This window comes from Dromiciops gliroides, chromosome 1 (assembly GCF_019393635.1).
Source record: "Dromiciops gliroides isolate mDroGli1 chromosome 1, mDroGli1.pri, whole genome shotgun sequence".
NCBI classification, from domain to species: Eukaryota; Metazoa; Chordata; class Mammalia; order Microbiotheria; family Microbiotheriidae; genus Dromiciops; species Dromiciops gliroides.
In genome coordinates this window covers 104683228-104702556 of record NC_057861.1, presented here as the reverse complement: position 1 = coordinate 104702556, position 19329 = coordinate 104683228, and the positions used below count along the sequence as shown (strand labels likewise).

The window sequence follows — 19329 nt, the reverse complement described above, 5'->3', positions numbered from 1 at the left end:
CACTCCCATTAGATTTTTAGATTGAGGGCAAGGACTGTCTTTTACCGGTTTTTGTATCCCCTGAACTTGGCATAATGGCTAGCACATAATAGACACTTACTAAATTCTGATTGAATGATTGATTGATTGACTGATTGATTACCTCCACTGGCATAACCTCCAAGAATGCAAGATGACCTCCACATCATAATGAAGCATCAAAATAGGATTTCTGCACAAAATATATACAAAATGGAAAGCAGCAAAGGCCCTTTGTAGAAGATGTCATTAGGGCTGAACCTTGAACTTGAAGAGAGTTAAGGAAGGGTTCCTATAAGCAAAGACAATTGGATGAAATGATCTCTAGGGGCGGCTAGATGGCGCAGTGGATAAAGTACTGGCCTTGGATTCAGGAGGACCTAAGTTCAAATCCAGCCTCAGACACTTGACACTTACTAGCTGTGTAACCCTGGGCAAGTCACTTAACCCTCATTGCCCTGCCAAAAAAACAAAAAGAAAAGAAATGATCTCTAAAGCCCCTTCCACCCCTACATTCTATGATGCTATTATCCTGTGAAGCCATGGGAGGGATGAGAACACTAAGGAAAGAAATGGTTCTATGAGCATTTCCGTCCACTGTACCCACTAAGAGAAAATATATTCAAGCCCTCTGCCAAGAGAGTCAGAACAGAAGTTCAGTCCTCTAATACCAACTTAAAGTGTCAGCCTAACCTACTGAGTTTCCCAGAAAAGATAAATCAGTTCTAGTAAGCCCTTTGAAGGCAAAGGCCTTGTCTTTTTACCTGTGCAGGTAACCCTTGACATTGACAGCTACCTCATTAGCTTCGGCCACCAGGAAAAGGGCAAGAGAGTATGTGGTTGGTGAGAGTACGTCATTTTTAATTCCATCATTTATTTCACAGGGAAATCTAGCAGTCAACTCTGTGTGTGTGTGTGTATGTATGTAAGTGTATTAAAAAGGGACTATTTGGAGTCCCTTTGTAATTAACAAGAAAGAAAAGAAAGAAATACAAAGCATCCAGCACTACAGTTTAAGCTCAAGGCTACTCTTGAATTTTAGTGGAAAGGCAAGAATCAAACAGAATGAGAAGGGAGGAGTTGAGATGGTCGCTAATGGCAACAGGACCCAAAGCCATAAGACTACCCAGAGGTAGTAGAGATTATATTTTTTTTTTCTGGGTTAATGAAGGGAGTATGATACTCTTGAATGGTATTGTAACGCTGTGAAGGAGAGGATCTGCTGCTTTTTAAAAGTTTGCATTTGCTTTTTTTTTTTTAATAAATTTTTGTTGACATCTTTTATTTTCACATTGACTAAGTTTCCCCCTGTATCCCTCCTCCCAGAGTGCCTCCCAGTATAACAAAGAATTGGTTTCAAAAGAAAAAATAAGAGAAAAAAAATCACCTGAACTGATTCAATATATACAAAAAACAGAACTAAGAGAATATTGTACAGTAACAGTGATATTGTTTTAAGAACAACATGGGGGGGGCAGCTAGGTGGCGCAGTGGATAGAGCACTGGCCCTGGAATCAGGAGTACCTGAGTTCAAATCCGGCCTCAGACACTTATACTTACAAGCTGTGTGACCCTGGGCAAGTCACTTAACCCTAATTGCCTCACTAAAAAAAAAAAAAAAGAACAACATTGGGGGCAGCTAGGTGGCACAGTGGATAAAGCACTGGCCCTGGATTCAGGAGGACCTGAGTTCAAATCCAGCTTCAGACACTTGACACTTACTAGCTGTGTGACCCTGGGCAAGTCACTTAACACCAATTGCCTCACCAAAAAAAAAAAAAAAAAAAGGAACAACATTGAGTGAATAGTGATTTTGACTATTATAAATACCCAAATTAACTACAAAGGACATATGAAAGAAAACACAATGCATCAGGAGAAAAAACTGATAAATAGAACCATGTATACAATGATTTTACATATATATACACACATACAAACATATTTGTATCTAATGGTAGCCATCTCTAGGGTGGGGAGAAGAAAGAAGGAAGAAAAAATTACATGATAACTTTATTATATATTAAAAAGGAATAGCAAGTCGTTTATAATAGATTTGCAGTTTCACATACAATTTCTATGTTATGAAAATGCTTGTTTTATCTCATAAAGTAAAAATTAAATAAATAAATAAGATTTTTTTTTTTAATTATGCAATCTTCTACACCCATTGACCTCCCAATAATATAAAGGGGTGGGAGGAGGGGAGAAAGGTGTCTTTTCCATATCTCTTCTTTGGAGCCATTACATTTGTTTTTAAGTATTCAAATTCTACATGTGTGGCACTGATAGTTATTATTCATTTTATTACTAGTAAAAAAGTATTTATCCTATGTTTAACATTAAAATCTTTATTGCTATTACTACTAACAGGTAGTTAGTAGCTAGGTGTTTCCTACCAGAGCTAAGGGGAATATCCATAATTTTGGCCTGGATTTCCTCATTCTAGAATGTTAAAAGTATTGTCATTTTCAAAATTAGACATTTCTCAACCACCTCAGGGTAAAAAGGCACAAAAAGTCACAAAGCATGGCTCCTGACCTCAAGGAGCTTACAATTTAGGCAGGGATACGGAATAAACACACAGAAATGAGTAAACAACAGTTGGCAGGATTCACAAGGGCCATGTTAATGGTTTATAAGGTTAATGCTAGCAAGGTTTCAGGGGAAGGGAAAAATTGCCATGGCTCTTCTAGGGTGGTCAGGAAAGACTTCAGAGAAGTCAAGCTTTAAAGAAAGAAGTGAATTTAGTAAAGTGGACAAGAGAGGAGGACATGTAGACAAGGAGTATAGCATCAACAAAGGGACGAGCCAGAAAATGCCCATGAACTAATCAGGGAACAATAACTATAGCGATGTGGGTATAATGGAGGGGCAATATTAGGGAGCTGTGGGAGAGGAAACTGAAGCCAGATTGTATTCACTTAGTATTGCAGACAGTGGGGAGCCTCTGAATTTTTTTTTTCTTTTTGCGGGGCAGTGAGGGTTAAGTGACTTGCCCAGGGTCACACAGCTAGTAAGTGTCAAGTGTCTGAAGCCAGATTTGAACTCAGGTCCTCCTGAATCCAGGGCCAATGCTTTATCCACTGTGCCACCTAGCTGCCCCCTTGAACTTCTTTAATTCCCCACATCCTAACACATAGCTGTTATTTCCATTGATCTTGGAAGGAGAGGGTAGAGCTATTCATAGAATGCTGGACTTGGAGTCAGGAAGACCTAAATTCAAATCCTGCCTTATATACTAACTGTATGACTTGGGGAAAATCATATCATCAACATCATAGCTAGCATTTATATAACACTATGTACCAGGCACTGTGCTAAGTGCTTTACAAATATCACATTTTGATCCTCAAAATGATCCTGAGAAGTAGGTGCTATTATTATCACACCCATTTTACAGATGAGAAAACTGAGGCAGACAGAGACTAAATGATTTGCCCAGGATCACACCCTAAGTAAGTATCTGAGGCTGGATTTGAACTCAGGTCTTCCTGATTTCAGGACCAGCACACTCTCCACTGTGCCACCTAGCTGCCCCTCTTAAGCTCTGTATGCCACAATTTCCTCATATGTAAAATGAGGATAATACTAACACCTACTTTACAGTAGGTGAGGATTAGATGAGATAATATTTGTAAATCACTTTTGCAAACTTTAAAGCTCTATACCAATGCTAGCTGTTATTAACTATAGAGGCAGCAATAGTCCTTGGAATGGCTTGGATGGGTTCCACATTGGGTCCTTGCTCTATAATATGGTCATTGCCCCAGAAGAGGCAAAGGAAACTGGACTTGGACACTGTCGCACTTAAGTTGGAGTCTCAGCTCTTCCACTTACAACCTGTGTGACTTTGAGCAAGTCATTCACTGAGTCTGTCTTGTGATTTCAATTACCACACCTGATGGTATGGGATGGTTTCTGAAGCCTCTTCACAGGCCTTAGAAGCATGTCATCATTCAGTGGAGTGAATGAGGTAAAGATGTTTAGCATAGAACAGAGAAGATTTCATGAGGGGCATGATAGCTAGAGCTAATTAGAAGTAGAATGTGGTTGCCTTGGGAAGAAATTAGATCTCCATCCTGAGAAGTTCTCAAGAAGAGGCTGGATGATCATTTGTCAGGTTAGCTGTAGGGAAACTTCTTTTTCAGGATTCAACTACACTATGTGGCCATGAAGGTCTCTTTCAGCCTCATGACCTAGGGGAAAAGATGCAATTTTAGACTATTTCATTTTAAGTATGCAGTAGGACATTTAAGTGGTTATATGGAAGAGGCAATTAAAAATGTGTAGGGGCAGCTAGGTGGCTCAGTGGATAAAGCACTGGCCCTAGATTCAGGAGGACCTGAGTTCAAATCCAGCCTCAGACACTTGACATTTACTAACTGTGTGACCCTGGGCAAGTCACTTAACCCTCATTGCCCCACAAAAATAAAAAAGGAAGGAAGGGAAGGAAGGAAGGAAGAAAGAAAGAAAAAGAAAATGTATATTGGGAGCTTAGAAGAGAGGTCCTGGAGGGTACAAAATTGGGAGTTATCTGAATAAGACATGATAATGAAAATGGAGAAAATGGGTGAGATCAGCCAATGAAAGGGCATTCTATTCCATCTTTGTATCCCCACTGCCTGGTACAGAGCTTTGCATGAGAAGCCACTTTATATTTATTGAAGTGAATGGAAAGATTGAAAAGAAGAGAAAAACAGAAGACTAAGAAATGAACCTTGGGGAACACCCACACAGTGAGAAAGAAGAAAGCAAGACCAGCAAAGGAAAGGGGGTGGGGACAAGGAACAGGCTGAGGAGGAAGAAACCAGGAGAGGACAGTGTCCCAGGGAACAAAGGAAGAGAGAGTTTTAAGGGGAGGGTAGTGGATTGTCTTAGATACTGCAGAGAGGTAAAAAAAAGAATGAGAACTAAGAGTGGGCTGCTGAAATTGGTCATTAAAAACACATGAATGACTGGATAGAATGGCTGGATGACAAGTGGAAGCAATGAGCTTCCCAGAAGCGAATCTTTGAAAGGGAGGAGAGATATGAGCAGGAGTGAACTCCTGGCTCCTACAGAAAAATAAAAGGGCCAGGTTTTTAAATGATCGTCCAAATGGAATGCTGAAGCTCTAGAAATGAGGCTCTCCCCAAGGGAAACTTCTTAGCCTCGCTGAGGTCAGGAAAGAGCTGTTTTCCTAGGACAGATGCTACCAAAATGAGCTGGAGGGAACACTGGTCAGGGAACTGAAGTGTGGATGCAACTGGGATTTGCTGAAGTTTGGCACTTAGCTAACAATAAACCAAGCCTTTGAAGAAGTTAAACAAAGGAGCCATTTGTCCACCCTGTTGGCTACAAAGTAAGGCAAGATTGCAGTGGGAGACTGGGAAATAAAAGGAGGGGAATGCCAAGAATGAGAGGAGAAAGGATGCTGCTTCCAGAGAAAAAGACTGCCTAGGCATTTCGCCTTGGAAGCGGATGGGTGAGAAAGGATACCGAATATACTTTATATATAACTTGAGAAAGGCAGGATCCCTGGGTATTTTAGTTTGGTTTGGGTTTGGTTTGGGTTTTTTCTCTAACCTACAACATTTGCTAATTTTTTTTGGGGGGGGGGGTCTTCTGGGTTCTTCTATTCATGTAGTATGCTAGAATTTTAAATAATCATTAAAGACTATACTTTCCTTCCTTCCCCTGCCCCCTTCCCTAAAGACTCTCCCCCACCCCCAACCCCAAGCTGGCAGGTTGGTGTAATGAATAGAGCACTGAGTTAGGAGCCATAGGATTCAAACTTTAATCTAAGTTCTTCTAATCTCCTTGCTGTTTCTCCAATAATATATTCCACCTCCCAACTCTCGGCATTTTCACTAGCTGTCCCCCAACACTTGGAATTTTCTCCCTCCTCATCTCTATCTTCTGACCTTCCTGGCTTCTTTCAACTAAAGCAAGTCACTTCCCTTCTCTGGACCTCTGTTTTCTCCTCTGTAAAATGGGAGTGTAAAGAAATTTCTTGTTAGTTTAGTGTAGTGCCTGGCCTGTAGCAGGTACTTAACTAATACTCCATCAATGATCGAGGAATGGGTTGGACTAGGAACTCAGTTTCCTTTTGTGTAGAAATAGAGAACTGAATTAGCTCATCTTTAAGGACCTTTCCAGGTATAACATTCTGTGGTCTATATTTTAACAGTCATGGTTCTCAGGTTCCTTCCAGCTTTAAGATTCGATGAAAAAGGGGCTGCTAGGTGGTGCAATGGATAAAGCACCAGCCCTGGATTCAGGAGGACCTGAGTTCAAATCCAGCCTCAGACACTTGATACTTACTAGCTATGTGACCCTGGGCAAGTCACTTAACCCTCATTGCCCCACCAAAAAAATAAAATAAAATAAATATATATACATATATATATACATACATACATACATATAAAACCTAAAGATTTTCCATATCCCTTTTGATAATCCCTATTAAGTGAGAGGAGGCAGCTAGATGGCTCAATGGATAGAGTGCTGGGCTTGGAGTCATGAAGACCTGTGTTCAAATACAGTCTCAGGAACTTACTAGCCAAGTCACTTAACCTCTGTTCGTCTCTGGAAAAGGAAATGGCAAACCACTCCAGTACCCTTGCCAAGAAAATCCCATGGACAGTATTGGCATGCTATAGTTCACAGGGTCACAAAGAGTCAGACAAGACTGATTGAATGGACAACAAAAATGTAAACTGAGGGTGCATTTGTTTAGTCTTCTATAATAGGTGGCAAAGTGGATAGAGTGCTTAGGGCCAGAAGAGGCAGAAAGTGGCCTATGACACTTACTCTGTGATCTTGGGCAAGTCACTTAACCCTGTTTGCCTCAGTTTCCTCAGCTGTAAAATCGTTTGGAGAAAGAAATGGCAAACCACTCCAGTATCTCTGCCAAGAAAACCCCAAATGGGGTCACAAACAGGTGGACACAATTGAACAATAATAAATGTCGTACTGGGTTTCCCCAACTAGTATTGAATCCCCCCCATACTTGCTGGTGAATCTCTTCTCCCCTTTGTATTTACAAAGGCACACACACACACAATATATATATATATTTGGGGGGGTGAGGCAATTGGGGCTAAGTGACTTGCCCAGGGTCACACAGCTAGTAAGTGTTAAGTGTCTGAGGCTGGATTTGAACTCAGGTCCTCCTGAATCCAGGACTGGTGCTCTATCCACTGCGCCACCTAGCTGCCCTAAAAATAATTTTTTTTTTTTACTTCTTCCTAGTCTTTTAACATTTGCCGGCTCTATTCTTTTAATCTAACATCCACACTTTCAAAATTATCTTTCTCTAGGAGATGTGTACTGATCTTGCTCTTATCTTGTCCCCATTTGTTGGAGTATGCTTGGCAGGTCTTACACAATTTGAAAGGATGTATGAAGTTACAGTCAAACCATCTCAGTGAGCAATCTTCGGTTTCTCCCCACCCCCCAAGTTAGGGATTTCTTTAGAAGTGTGGTTCTGTATCTTTAATGGAGATGCTTTAAGGAGTGATGTTATCTCACCACCAGCTGACACCCAATAGGAAACTCTGGGGTAGAGGAGAGGGTCAGGGAAGGAGGTGGGTGGATATGCAAATAAAAGGGGGGGTCTGGCATTGGAGTTTTTAAAGTACATGTCATACATTCTATACCTTTTGTTTTTGTGGAAATAAGAGAAAGTTTGGGGCAGATTTCTCATTCTTCCTGTGCCTCAAAATTCTACCTAAATGTAAAATCTACTAACTGAAAGAAAGTTCACCCACTTCATTAGACGGTTAAAATGCCTTCTTGCCTTGACTTAGTAGTGATGAAGCACTTTCAAATAATAATAAATAATTCAAAGATATAGACCCTTTTAAGGGGTACAAAGAGATTTCCTCCCACCAGCCCTATGAATTAGACGATGCAGATATTATTATTCCCTATTTACCCAGAGGTGTTGTCATAGTGGAAAGGGAGTTGACCCCTAAGCCAAGAGAACCTAGATTCCATCACTGCTTTGGACATATACAGGCAGGATGACCTGGGCAAGGTTCAGTGTTCTAGACAACTCTAAGACTACAAATAGCAAGAGACATCGTGGACTTGCATCGGTGGGGGAAAGTCCTCTCCTGGAGAAGGTAAGTTTACCTGCTTAGTGTTCTAGAACCAGAACTGGAAGCCAAGTCTTCTGATTCCCAAGTCCAAAGCTCTTTTTCCACATTGACTATTGCAAGGATAAATGATCATTTCTAAGATATTTTAGGTAAGAAAGTACTCAGTGGGGACAAAGTATTCTCTTCCTGAGAAGTAATCCAGTTTGACTGTTTACCTTAGTCTTAACCCTATAGATAACAGCAAAAGTCAGCCTCTAGATCTCATAGTATTTGGAGCTGAAAAGGAACTTGCTGGAGGGGGGGGGGGGAGGACATCTAGTCCAAACCTGTTTTTTACAGACAAGGAACCAAGGGCCCTGAGAGAGAAAATGCCTTAGCTAGATTCACAAAAGTAATCAGGTGGGACAAGCAAGATCTGAACTCAGGTCTTCTGATGCCATATCTTTCCACTGGACCATTTTATAGATGAGCAAACAGATCAGAGAGAATTAAATGCTTTGCCCAATGTCACACAGGCAATAAACATCAGAGTTTTCATTAGAACTCAGGTCCTATACCTCCAAAGCCAACGTTCTGACCAGCACTCCACCCTTTGCCTTCTAAAGGCCCAAGAAGTACTCAGATACTGCTGGCAATGATTTTAGGACCCTCGTGAACAATTGGGATTCAGGAGTACCTGAGTTCAAATCCGGCCTCAGACACTTGACACTTACTAGCTGTGTGACCCTGGGAAAGTCACAACCCCCACTGCCCCACAAAATAAAAACAAAAACAAAAACAATTGGGCTCAGGTCTTCTCATACATGTGGGAAACCTGACATTCCATCCATGCATGACTGGTGACTGACTCCTAAAACCACTGGGATGAAGTCTGGAAATTAGGACATAAAGATTGAGGTTTCTCACTACACAGCTATGTTGACATCTTCATTTTTTTGTAAAGTCTTCAAAGCACATTTTATTTGCAGGTATGTTTGTGTGATTGTGACATGGTTGAGAATACTGAGTCCCTGTGGTAGATGGTGTGGCAAGGTCCCCAAATCTGGAGGACCTGAGTTCAAATTCTGTTCCTGATACTTACTGTGATCTGGGACAGGACAAATAACTTCACTTTGCTAGCCCTCAGCTTGCTCCTCTATGAAGTGATAGGGATGAATTAGATAAACTCTAAGGTTTATTCCAACTCTGAATCCTATAGTCCTACAATGACCAGGTCTGAAAATCAATCAATCTCTCTCTCTCTCTCTCTCTCTCTCTCTCTCTCTTTGTGTGCGTTTGTGTGTGTGTGTGTGTGTGTGTGTGTGTGTGTGTGAGAGAGAGACACACACACACACACTCAATAAACTCCAGTGGTTACCACTCACCTCCAGGATCAAATATAAAAAATCCTCTGCCTGACATTCAAAGCCCTCCATGACCTGCCCCCTTCTACCTTTCCAAGTCTTCACCCACCTTACTTTACCCCAAGCACTCTTCAAACCCAGGGACACTGGCCTCTTTGCTGTGTCTTGCACAAAATATTGTATCTCCCAATTCCCAGACATTGTCACTGGCCATCTCCTCACACCTGCAATTCTCTCCCTCCTCTTCTCCATCTTCCAACTTTCCTGGCTTCCTTCACATTCTAGGGAACATCCTAACTTCATGAAGGTATTCCTGATTCTTACTTAATGCTAGTACCTTCCATTTGAGATTTTCTTCAATTTATCCTGTAGATAGTTTGTCCAAAGTTGTTTTCATGTTGTCTGTCCCACAATACTGTGATATCCTTGGGTTATTTGCATTTCTTTGTACCCCCAGCACTTAAAACAATGCCTGGAACCTAGTAGGTGCTTAATATATACTTGTCAACTGACTGACTGACCAGCAATATAGAGAGCTACTTTGGCTTTGGTCACTGTGAAATACACATTTTTATTCTTCTGACAAGGCTACACTCATTACTACTAAGTCTTTGCTAAATTACATTCTGGAACCATTCTACTCCTACCAACCTCCATGAGTACCTTCCTCTTCCTCCCAGATCCCACACTATTGAATTCTTCCTTCGAATTAGGTGGCTCATCTTATGTAATAAGAAACAGACCCTTATCTCCCCCCAACAATAACACTAAAAATATGGATATCCTCAAAGTATATGTACTTAAGCAGTGATAAATTTACCTTGGGCCTTTATGGATTCACAACTGTTTCAGTAATAATAATAATTCACATTGATATTCACTTTAAGGCTAAGGAAGCACCTCCTCACAACATTGTGAAATAGGGAGGGAAAGTATTACTAGATCCATTATATAAAGGAAGAAGCTAAGGTTCTGAGAAGTTCAATGAATATGCCCTACTTGCCGCTAAGATGTATCAGAGCTAAGGGATTTCCTCAAAGATTCCTCCCTTAAGAGAGTCAAGGGAGTATTCTCACAACAGTCCTGAGAAGTAAGTGCCCGAATTTCATAGAGGAGGAAACTGAGGCAGATGACAGTAAGAGGATTTGCTCAGGATCACACAACTAGTGTCTGAAACAGGATTTGAAATCAGGTCTTCAAACTATATGTCTACCATTCTATCTAATGTGCCACTTAGCATAGCAAAAAGGGTGCAGGTCCCATAGTCAGTCCAACCTAGATTCCAATTTTGCTACGGATGCCTCCTAGCTGTATGACCCTAAACATGTCACTTAATCTCCCTGGGCCCCAGTTTACTCATATAATTAATAGATTAGTTTAGATAGCCTTACAATGGAAAACACTACCAAATTGTAAACCTCCTTGAAGGCAGGGGTTATCATTTGTGGGGGAGGAGGGATGAACTGAAATTATGAAAAAGGAAACCAAGGCAGAACTACAGTGGGGGGGGGAGGTTGCTTTGGATGGGGGGTAGGATTTGGGGGTGTTTGGGAGTGGGGCTCTTGAGGGACGGAGCGGTTGTCTCTCTCCATTGTTGTCCTGGATGTGTTAAAGGTGATGCTCCCATGGCAGGTCGAATGCGTAAGACAAGTTCAGGAACAAGCAGCTGCCCGCAAAGCGCCTTGCGTGCGTGCGTGCGTGCGTTTTCCACGTCTCCTACCTGCCTACCTTGCTAGGGGAGTGATGGACATCGTCGCCGATGACTACTGATGGGTTAATTTTTACTACGTCTGATCCAGTTGGGTGGGTGTCTCTTAGGTACTTTTCCTTCTCGTGATTAATCTCTCTCTTCCTCTGCTTCCCCCATACGGTCTGGAGCGGGTGGGAAGAAAAGGATGGAGGAGCGGCCCTAACCAAGGATCCAACAACCGGGGATTCAGAAGAGCTAGGAGAGGCCTGCGTCAGCCGCCCCTCCCCCTCCCGGGTGGAATTAATAGACAGTCATCTTTGTCGCCAGTAGAGGGCACAATTACTTCACGTTAGCTCGCTGCTGGCTACGAGAAAGAGAGGGTGTAGTCCTGGAGGGAGGGAGAAGGCAGATCCAGAACGCTTTGCAGTATTCTTTGCTTGAAGGGGTCCTGTAGTCTGGGTGTGTTTCTGCAGCAAACTGTCACTTTTGCATTTCTTAAAAGCGGACTACTGCCCTCTCCTTTTTTGGTGGGGAAGTCATTAATTTAGCAGCTGAACACCCATCTACAAGCTTAATTTATGGAATAAAAAGCTCATAGTGCATAGATTCCCCAGCCCCAAATATCCCTTTTCCTTTCGGATGAGAAAGTTTGCTAAAAATTCCTGGGGTGAAGGGAGCGGAAGAAAAAAGGTCGGTCCTGGTTAATCTTGATTCCCGGGTTCCCATGGGTTATTTACTGCCAGCTTCTTTATGAATAATCGATCGCCCACCTTTTCTTCCATTTTGTGTACTTTTCAAAGATTTAAGGCTTTGGTTTTTTATTTTTGTTGTTTTTTAGATTCGGTTAAGTGGAAATTGTTACTTGAAATACAGCCAATATTTAAATAACCCTAGCCCCATCTAAGTGGAAAAGGAAGAAATAGGGGCGCCCCTTTGATGCTGAGGAAAATACATTTTTTCTGGGAGAAGGAAGGCATTTGCAAAATCACAATATTGTGGTGAAAGAAAGTTCCAGAGTGGAAAACATCAGAAATCGGTAGGGTGACTTTTCCGGCAAGGAAAGAGTTAACGGTTTTGCCTTCTCACCCCCTCTTACCCCACCCCCCGGGCCGCCTCCCAGTGCAGTGTCCACAACCCATTCGACTGCTGGACAGGCGCTGTGTCCGCAGCTCTCCGTCCGGTCCGGCCGTCCCCACCCTCCCAATTCGCCTTCCTTTTCCCTCCTTCAATTTCCCCAAATCCCTAGGAGCCTGGGACTTGAACAGGCAGACTCACACAGCTCAATGGTGCGCAGATAGGATCTGCAATTCCTTAATAAACCCGAAGCTGAAACCAGCTCCTTTTAGGTGGGAGGCTGGGGGGAGGGAAAGATTTAAACTGAGGAGAGTCAATATTCTCTGTGGTCAGTCCTAGTCCCTGCTTACCTCCTCCCCTCCCACCCCCCGGGGGCCCACATCCAGTGCCCTGATCCCAAGGGATTCGAGCTGTCCCCGGGCCTCGGGCTGTTTCTTCCTCCGGATTGGTTTCGAGGCTCGGGCACAGGATCTGTTGCCTCCAGCCTGGCTATGCCGGGGGAGACTGTCCATCGATTGGAGAGGGTTCCCTAGGTCGGAGGCGCCGCATCGTTTTCTTTCATTATTGCAATGCACTTACTCCATCGATTGAACAATAATGTATATTATTTTAATTCCCTCCTCCTCCTCCACGTTTAAATGCCACTTCTATCATCATTCCCTAAATGTTTTCCTTTCCCGAGACTTAGTAAACTGCACACCCGAAATAAGACGTACATGGTGTGGTTGTGTACGTTTTGTGTTTTGCAAATCGTTCAAACTCAGCTGTTCTGCGGAGACAGTCTGAAGCATGAATGAGAGGCATGAAATTTAAGACAGGAAAATCCTAAGTGTTCTTGAATCAGAGAAAGAAGAGAAAGGAAGAGGGGGGATGAGTCCTCACCTTTACACCAAAATGGGGGGGGGGGAACGTTAATCATATCCCTAGTACCATCTTTTTATATTATGTGAAGCTTACTTATGGTAAGCCTGCGTTTCAACTCTTCTGGTGAAATGGCCCCTCCCCTACTCTGTTCTATGCAGTGCAGTGTAAAAAAAAAAAAAAAGGAAAGGAAAGCGGAGGAAGAAAAAAAATCCCCATCTTGCAAATCCCCGCCCACCTCTGCTTTATAATGCAAGGGTCTCTGGGGCGGAAGACCCCTTGGCAGCAATTCTCAGCTTGGACTCCAAGCCTGCAGCGGCGCCCCCCAGTCTAGCTCTTCCCCTGCTTTCTCCCCGTCCCTGACCTGACTGAAGCTAGCTTTCCCGGTCTATTTGCAGTGACTACGGCCACAGGGGCAGAAGCTCCGGCTCCTCCTCCTGGATCTCTCCCGTACTAGGGAAGCTGGGTTTGGCGGGAAAGATAGGCGGATGGATCTGGCCTTGGTGGTATAAAAAGCCCGATTTTAGACGCTTTATCTGACTGTCTCTCCAGTAATACGGGAGAGCGGGATAGAATAGGAGAGCAAAGGAGAGACAGACAGGGGAGCGAAGAGAGAGGGGAGCGCTGAGAGTGAGAAGGGGGGTCTTCTCTTTCTACTAGCCTCTCCCCCCCTTCTCTACCCCTCCCTCTTTTCCCCTCCCGCTCCCCCCTCCTACGGCTGACTGCTGCAACGAAGAAACTTTGTATTGCATTGAGACTCGAATACTTTGCATTGGAACTTACAATACAGAAGGAGAAAGACTCCGGCAGAGGAGAGTGGATTCTGTCTCTGTACTGATACACTTCGGTCCTCTCTTCTTAAAGGCAATTCACCCCCTCCCGAAGAAGACCTGAATTCCCCTCGACTGCTTGAATTCCTGGTAAGTCCAAGAACGTATTTTATTTTTATTTTTAATTTATATATATATATATATATATATATATATATATATATATATATATATATATATATATATATATATATATATATATATATTGCTTTGCTAGTGACGAATCCTTGCCGGATTTTTTTTTTGAGTGGGGTTGCTTTTGCTCCCTCTTCTGCCTTGTCCTTCCTCCATTGACACTTCGGGGAAGAGTAGTCCTATTGAAACCTGGGGGTGACGGGGAGAACCCAGGGCAAGATTTGGGGTGAATTGTCAAGATGAAGGAGACAGTCGAAGTAGCGGGTGTGTGTGTGTTTTGCATTCCTGATCGTCTCGACATTTGGACATTTCTTGTGTATGTATAGAAGGAAGCTAGTTTGGGGCATTCCTGTCGTTTTTTCTGTTCTCGGTTCTCTCTCGTTGTTGGAGGGGACCAGTTGGGGGGTAATAGCTTGGTCATAAAGCTCTTTCGCCTTCTAGTCGGAATTACATATTGCGTCTGTGAGTGTGTGTGTGTGTGTGTGTGTGTGTGTGTGTGTGTGTGTGTGTGTGTGTGTGTGTGTGAGAGAGAGAGAGAGAGAGAGAGAGAGAGAGAGAGAGAGAGAGAGAGCGCTTTGTGCAGCCTGACTCTTGCTGGGAGAAAGGAGGGTATTTAAATTTCGGCTTAGCGCATTTCTGACAGTCAGACAGACACTGCGGCTCTCCTCAGACCGGCAAATCCAAAACTACGTTTAAAAACTCACCTTCCTCCTCCTCCTCCTCTCCCTCTCTATCTCTAATCAGTTGGTACTCGGCTTTTAAAAAAAAGAAATGAAAAGAAAAGAAAAGAAAGGTGTCCAGAGACATTTAAAATAAACCGGGAAGGGGGAGTGGGGGGGGGGAGAGAGAAAGAGACGGCTTTTGGATGGATGTGCGGAACTCCTGGAAATCATTTGCTCAGAGAAAAACAGGGTGAATCCCTTTCCCAGCCTACTCTTTTCATCCCGCCACCCCCGTGTTTCCCCCCCCCCAACCCTTGCTTTTTCAACGTGGGAGGAAGGGGAGATTTAGCGGGCTGAATGCTTTTGCAGAACAGCTGCTAACCCACCACCACCAACCACCACTCCCCATGGGATGGTGGGGAGAAAGGACACCACCACCCCGCATAAGGGCAAATTTTTTTCTTAATTTTTTTTTTGTTATATTACCCACCACCACCACCCCACCCCCCCAGACTACTGCTCTGAGTGAAAATCTGGGGAAAGGAGAGAAACCGGCAAAGACTAGTGGTGGGGAATATGGGGGGGGGCGGGGGTGTGGAGGCGGAGTAGAGAGGAAGATCGGATAGGAGGAGGCGCCGGCGGGGGTAGGAGGAGTGGAGAAGCCGGCTAGAGCTTTAGTGGGAATGGGAAAGGGAGCTGAGGGGAGCCCCTTAGCCGGGGGCGGGGAAGAGGAGGAGGAGGAGGAGGAGGAGGAGGGAGGGAGGGAGGGAGGGAGGGAGGGAGAGGAGGGAGGGAGGGAGGGAGGGAGGGAAGGAGGAGGGGGCCGGAGATACAGCTGCCAGCCCCGCCGCGCCTTTCTCCTTCTTCCTTCAGGTGGCGCAAAACTTTGCGTGTACGATTTTATTGGATCCCATTCCCGCCCCCGCCCCTCCCCTCAATTCCCCGCCCCTAGCCTTCTGAAGGAGAAGAGGGAGGATTTCGCCTTCTTGGAGTGTTAGGAACTGAATCCCCGGGGCTGAGCGCACCATTGTGCCGGCGCGGCGCCCGGCGCAAACTGTTGCCACCCGCTGGATCTTGGCGCAAACTTAGCCGGGGTTAATTGAGGGAGAGCAGCTGACTTGGCTCTGCTTTCGCAGCTCGTCGTGTATGTGCGTGAGCTGAGTTGTAGAGAAGGGGGCTTTATTTTATTTCATGAATTGTGTACTTTTACTTGGGGTCGGGGGGTTTTGCGCTCGTTGCGCTCTCCTTGGAAGCAGAGCCTAGATTAACTCGGACTCTTGTTCTCTCCCTTGTGTGCTTCTTCCCCCTTCTTTGTGTGCGCCCCCTCCCTACTCCAGGCAGGCAAGATGCCCCTCAGTGCCAGCTCCCCTAGCAAAACCTACGACTACGATTATGATTCGGTGCAGCCCTATTTCTACTTCGAGGAAGAGGAAAACTTCTACCAGCAGCAGCAGCACAGCGAGCTGCAGCCGCCGGCTCCCAGCGAGGATATCTGGAAGAAGTTCGAGCTGCTGCCCACGCCTCCCCTGTCTCCGAGCCGCCGCTCCAGCCTCTCGTCCTCATCCTCATCCGCTGGCGGCGGGGGCGGAGGCGGCGGGGGAGGCGGCTCCGTGCCCTCCACAGCCGACCAGCTGGAGATGGTGACTGAGCTGCTCGGAGGTGACATGGTCAACCAGAGTTTCATCTGCGACCCGGACGACGAGTCTTTCGTCAAGTCCATCATCATTCATGACTGCATGTGGAGTGGTTTCTCGGCTGCGGCCAAGCTGGTTTCCGAAAAGCTTGCCTCCTACCAGGCCACTCGCAAAGACAACCGGCACAGTGCACCTCCAACACACAGCCTCTACTTGCAAGACATGCACACGGCGGCTTCTGAGTGCATCGACCCCTCCGTGGTCTTCCCCTACCCGCTCAGTGAGAGCAACTCGCCCAAGCGCTGTACCTCCCCGGTCTCCTCTTCCTCCTTCTCCTCGTCCTCCACCTCCTCCTCCATGATGTCCTCGGTGGCCTCTTCCCCCCGCGCCAGCCCAGAGCCCCTGGCACTATGTGAGGACACACCACCCACCACAAGCAGCAGCAGCAGCAGCAGCAGTAGTAGCAGCAGCAGCAGCAGCAGCAGCGACTCTGGTAAGTCGAGCCACTTTCCCCGAGGCGGGGCTTGATAGCCTTTGAGGGTGATCGCTAGATTTGCGCTGGGGTCGCTTTAGATGACCCTACTTATCACCTGACCCATCGTGTCTGCCTGTGGACCCCATAACGTTCCTCAACATCTTTATAACGTCTGATTGACAAAGTTGGAAGGAAAGGATTTTGAAGGTTAGGTCCAGGTAAAAGTGAACATTCATTCGCTTTCTCCCGGGACCAAGTCTGCCCTCCAACCCCCAGAAATTTCATTACTAACCGATTTATCTTTAAACCCTCCTCAAGCTTATTCACTTCCCTAAAGCACTTTAAATACTGTGCCGGGATGAATAAAGAAGGATTTGAAAGGGGAGAGGTAATCTTCCTTTTCTATTGTCTTAATAAATTATTCTATTTCCCTTCCGGGCCACACTGATCTGCCCTCCTTTGAACCTTTGGGTTGGTAAGGGTTAAGGAGGGGGAGGGGCAGCAGTCTGGGTGGTGCTAAGTGAAAGTGACTAAAGTTTGAATGGGCTGGGAAGTTGGGATATTCTCAGCCTATTTCGAAAACTTGAGAAAGCAATTCAGTGCCAACACTGGCCTTTTTTTCCTTCCCACTCAGAACTTTTTGGCATAATTGCCGGTCCCCCTCCCCTTTTCCACTTCCTGTAAATTAGGAAGGTGCTACAATCCTACCAAAAAAGACTTGGAGTTATCATTTGCACTGCCCAACGGGTGCTTCATAAAGGCCCCTGAAAATAGGAGGTGCTGAGAATGCTTTGCTTTGGGTGTGTCCAAAGCCTCATTAAGTCTTAGGTAAGAATTGGCATCATTGTTGTATTCTGGTAAATTGCAATTTTCTTGTCTCAGCTGTAACCCCGGTTGTCATTTTTGGCCTTCCCTTGCAGAAAATCCCTTTTGAAAGTCATTGGTACTTAATCTCTACCTCTATCCCCATCCCCCTTTCTATGCCTGTTATCAAGTTTTGCAGTATCCACAAAATCCACCCACTAAATACTGCCCATTGGCTGCTATTCCTGGGGCAGTCAAACCCTTTTAAAAAACATTCATTATAGTTAAGAGGTAATGGGGAATGAGAAGGATGAATGAGCCTTTAGAAGACATGACATGATTCTTGTGTTCCCTTTGAGAACTAAATGCTCCCTTATTTATAGAGAATTCCACTTTCAAATAATGAACTAATTTTGGATTTAAGCTTAACCAAAGGGCTTTGACATCTATTTCATTATGGTGACTGGGAAGAAATTGTTAACCAGATGATTTCTATTTGTTGTCTTGCAGAAGAAGAACAAGAGGATGAGGAAGAGATCGATGTTGTTACAGTGGAAAAGAGGCAACCCTCTAGAAGATCAGAATCTGGCTCCCACCCAGCTGGTGGACACAGCAAACCTCCCCACAGTCCCCTAGTCTTGAAGAGGTGTCATGTCCCCACCCATCAGCACAACTATGCTGCTCCCCCCTCCACAAAGAAAGACTATCCCTCTGCTAAGAGGATTAAGTTGGACAGTGGCAGAATTCTCAAACAAATTAGCAACAACCGAAAATGTGCCAGCCCCCGGTCCTCGGACACTGAGGAGAACGACAAGAGGAGGACACACAACGTCTTAGAGCGCCAGCGGAGAAATGAACTTAAGTTAAGCTTCTTCGCCTTGCGAGACCAGATCCCGGAGTTAGAGAACAATGAGAAGGCGCCCAAAGTTGTCATCCTCAAAAAGGCCACAGCTTATATCATATCTATCCAGGCAGAGGAGCAAAAATTGTCTACAGAGAGTGAGCTGTTGAGGAAAGAACAACTTCAGTTGAAACTCAAACTTGAACGACTGCAGAACTCTTGTGCGTAAATTATAATGCGTTGTTTCAAGACTCATTTAAAAGCTCCTCTGTAAATGGCAACAAGTAATTAAATATGAACAATTTTGCCATTGCATGACATGCAACTACACAACCTTGGCCAAATTTTAGAACTGGAAAGTTTGGCCATGACAAAACTGCCTCAGTTTGTGCATAAAAAACACTTTTTTTATTCAGTTTCCTTTCATGTACTATATCAATTGGTTTTTTTTTATTTAAGTACATTTTTCTTTTTAAAATTGATTTTGATATTGCGTTTTAGAAAAAAATAAATATTTGGCAAATATAATTTCGCCAAATCCTGAGTAGCGTTTTTTGCTGTTTTTCCTGTATTTTCACTATACCTTGGCCTACTAATTAGGAATCTGGAGACCTAGGTTCTAATCCCACCTCTGATTCTAACTAGCAGTGTGACCATGAAATGAGGATGGGGGGGGGGGGGAATAAAGTGAGATTCTAATCAAAAGTTTCCTCTAGGGGCAGCTAGGTGGCACAGTGGATAGAGCACCAGCCCTGGAGTCAGAAGGACCTGAGTTCAAATCTGGCCTCAGATACTTAATACTAGCTGTGTGACACTGGGCAAGTCACTTAATCCCAATTGCCTCACCAAAAAAAAAGTTTCCTCTATTTGAA

The 19329-nt window shown here is 44.5% G+C and overlaps 1 protein-coding gene across 2 annotated transcripts; it reads left to right on the top strand.

Moving 5' to 3' along the window:
• The first annotated feature begins 13357 nt into the window (after nucleotides 1–13357).
• Nucleotides 13358–18974, top strand: MYC (MYC proto-oncogene, bHLH transcription factor). 2 transcript variants are annotated; one of them, XM_043978844.1, is made up of 3 exons: nucleotides 13358–13996; nucleotides 16041–16830; nucleotides 18127–18974. In XM_043978844.1, exons 2-3 carry the CDS (start codon nucleotides 16050–16052, stop codon nucleotides 18684–18686), a joined length of 1341 nt encoding a protein of 446 aa, XP_043834779.1. In that variant the 5' UTR covers nucleotides 13358–13996; nucleotides 16041–16049; the 3' UTR covers nucleotides 18687–18974. The 2 variants fall into 2 exon arrangements, with proteins under 2 accessions (XP_043834779.1, XP_043834780.1); XM_043978845.1 differs by lacking the exon at nucleotides 13358–13996 and adding an exon at nucleotides 14182–14357.
• The last annotated feature ends 355 nt before the right edge of the window (nucleotides 18975–19329 follow it).

Bases quoted from the DNA above. Each gene is read 5' to 3' on its own strand.
- MYC (XM_043978844.1), top strand. From the start codon at position 16,050: ATGCCCCTCAGTGCCAGCTCCCCTAGCAAAACCTACGACTACGATTAT. The intron at 16,831-18,126 runs GTAAGTCGAGCC...GTTGTCTTGCAG, and splicing joins CAGCAGCAGCAGCGACTCTG to AAGAAGAACAAGAGGATGAG.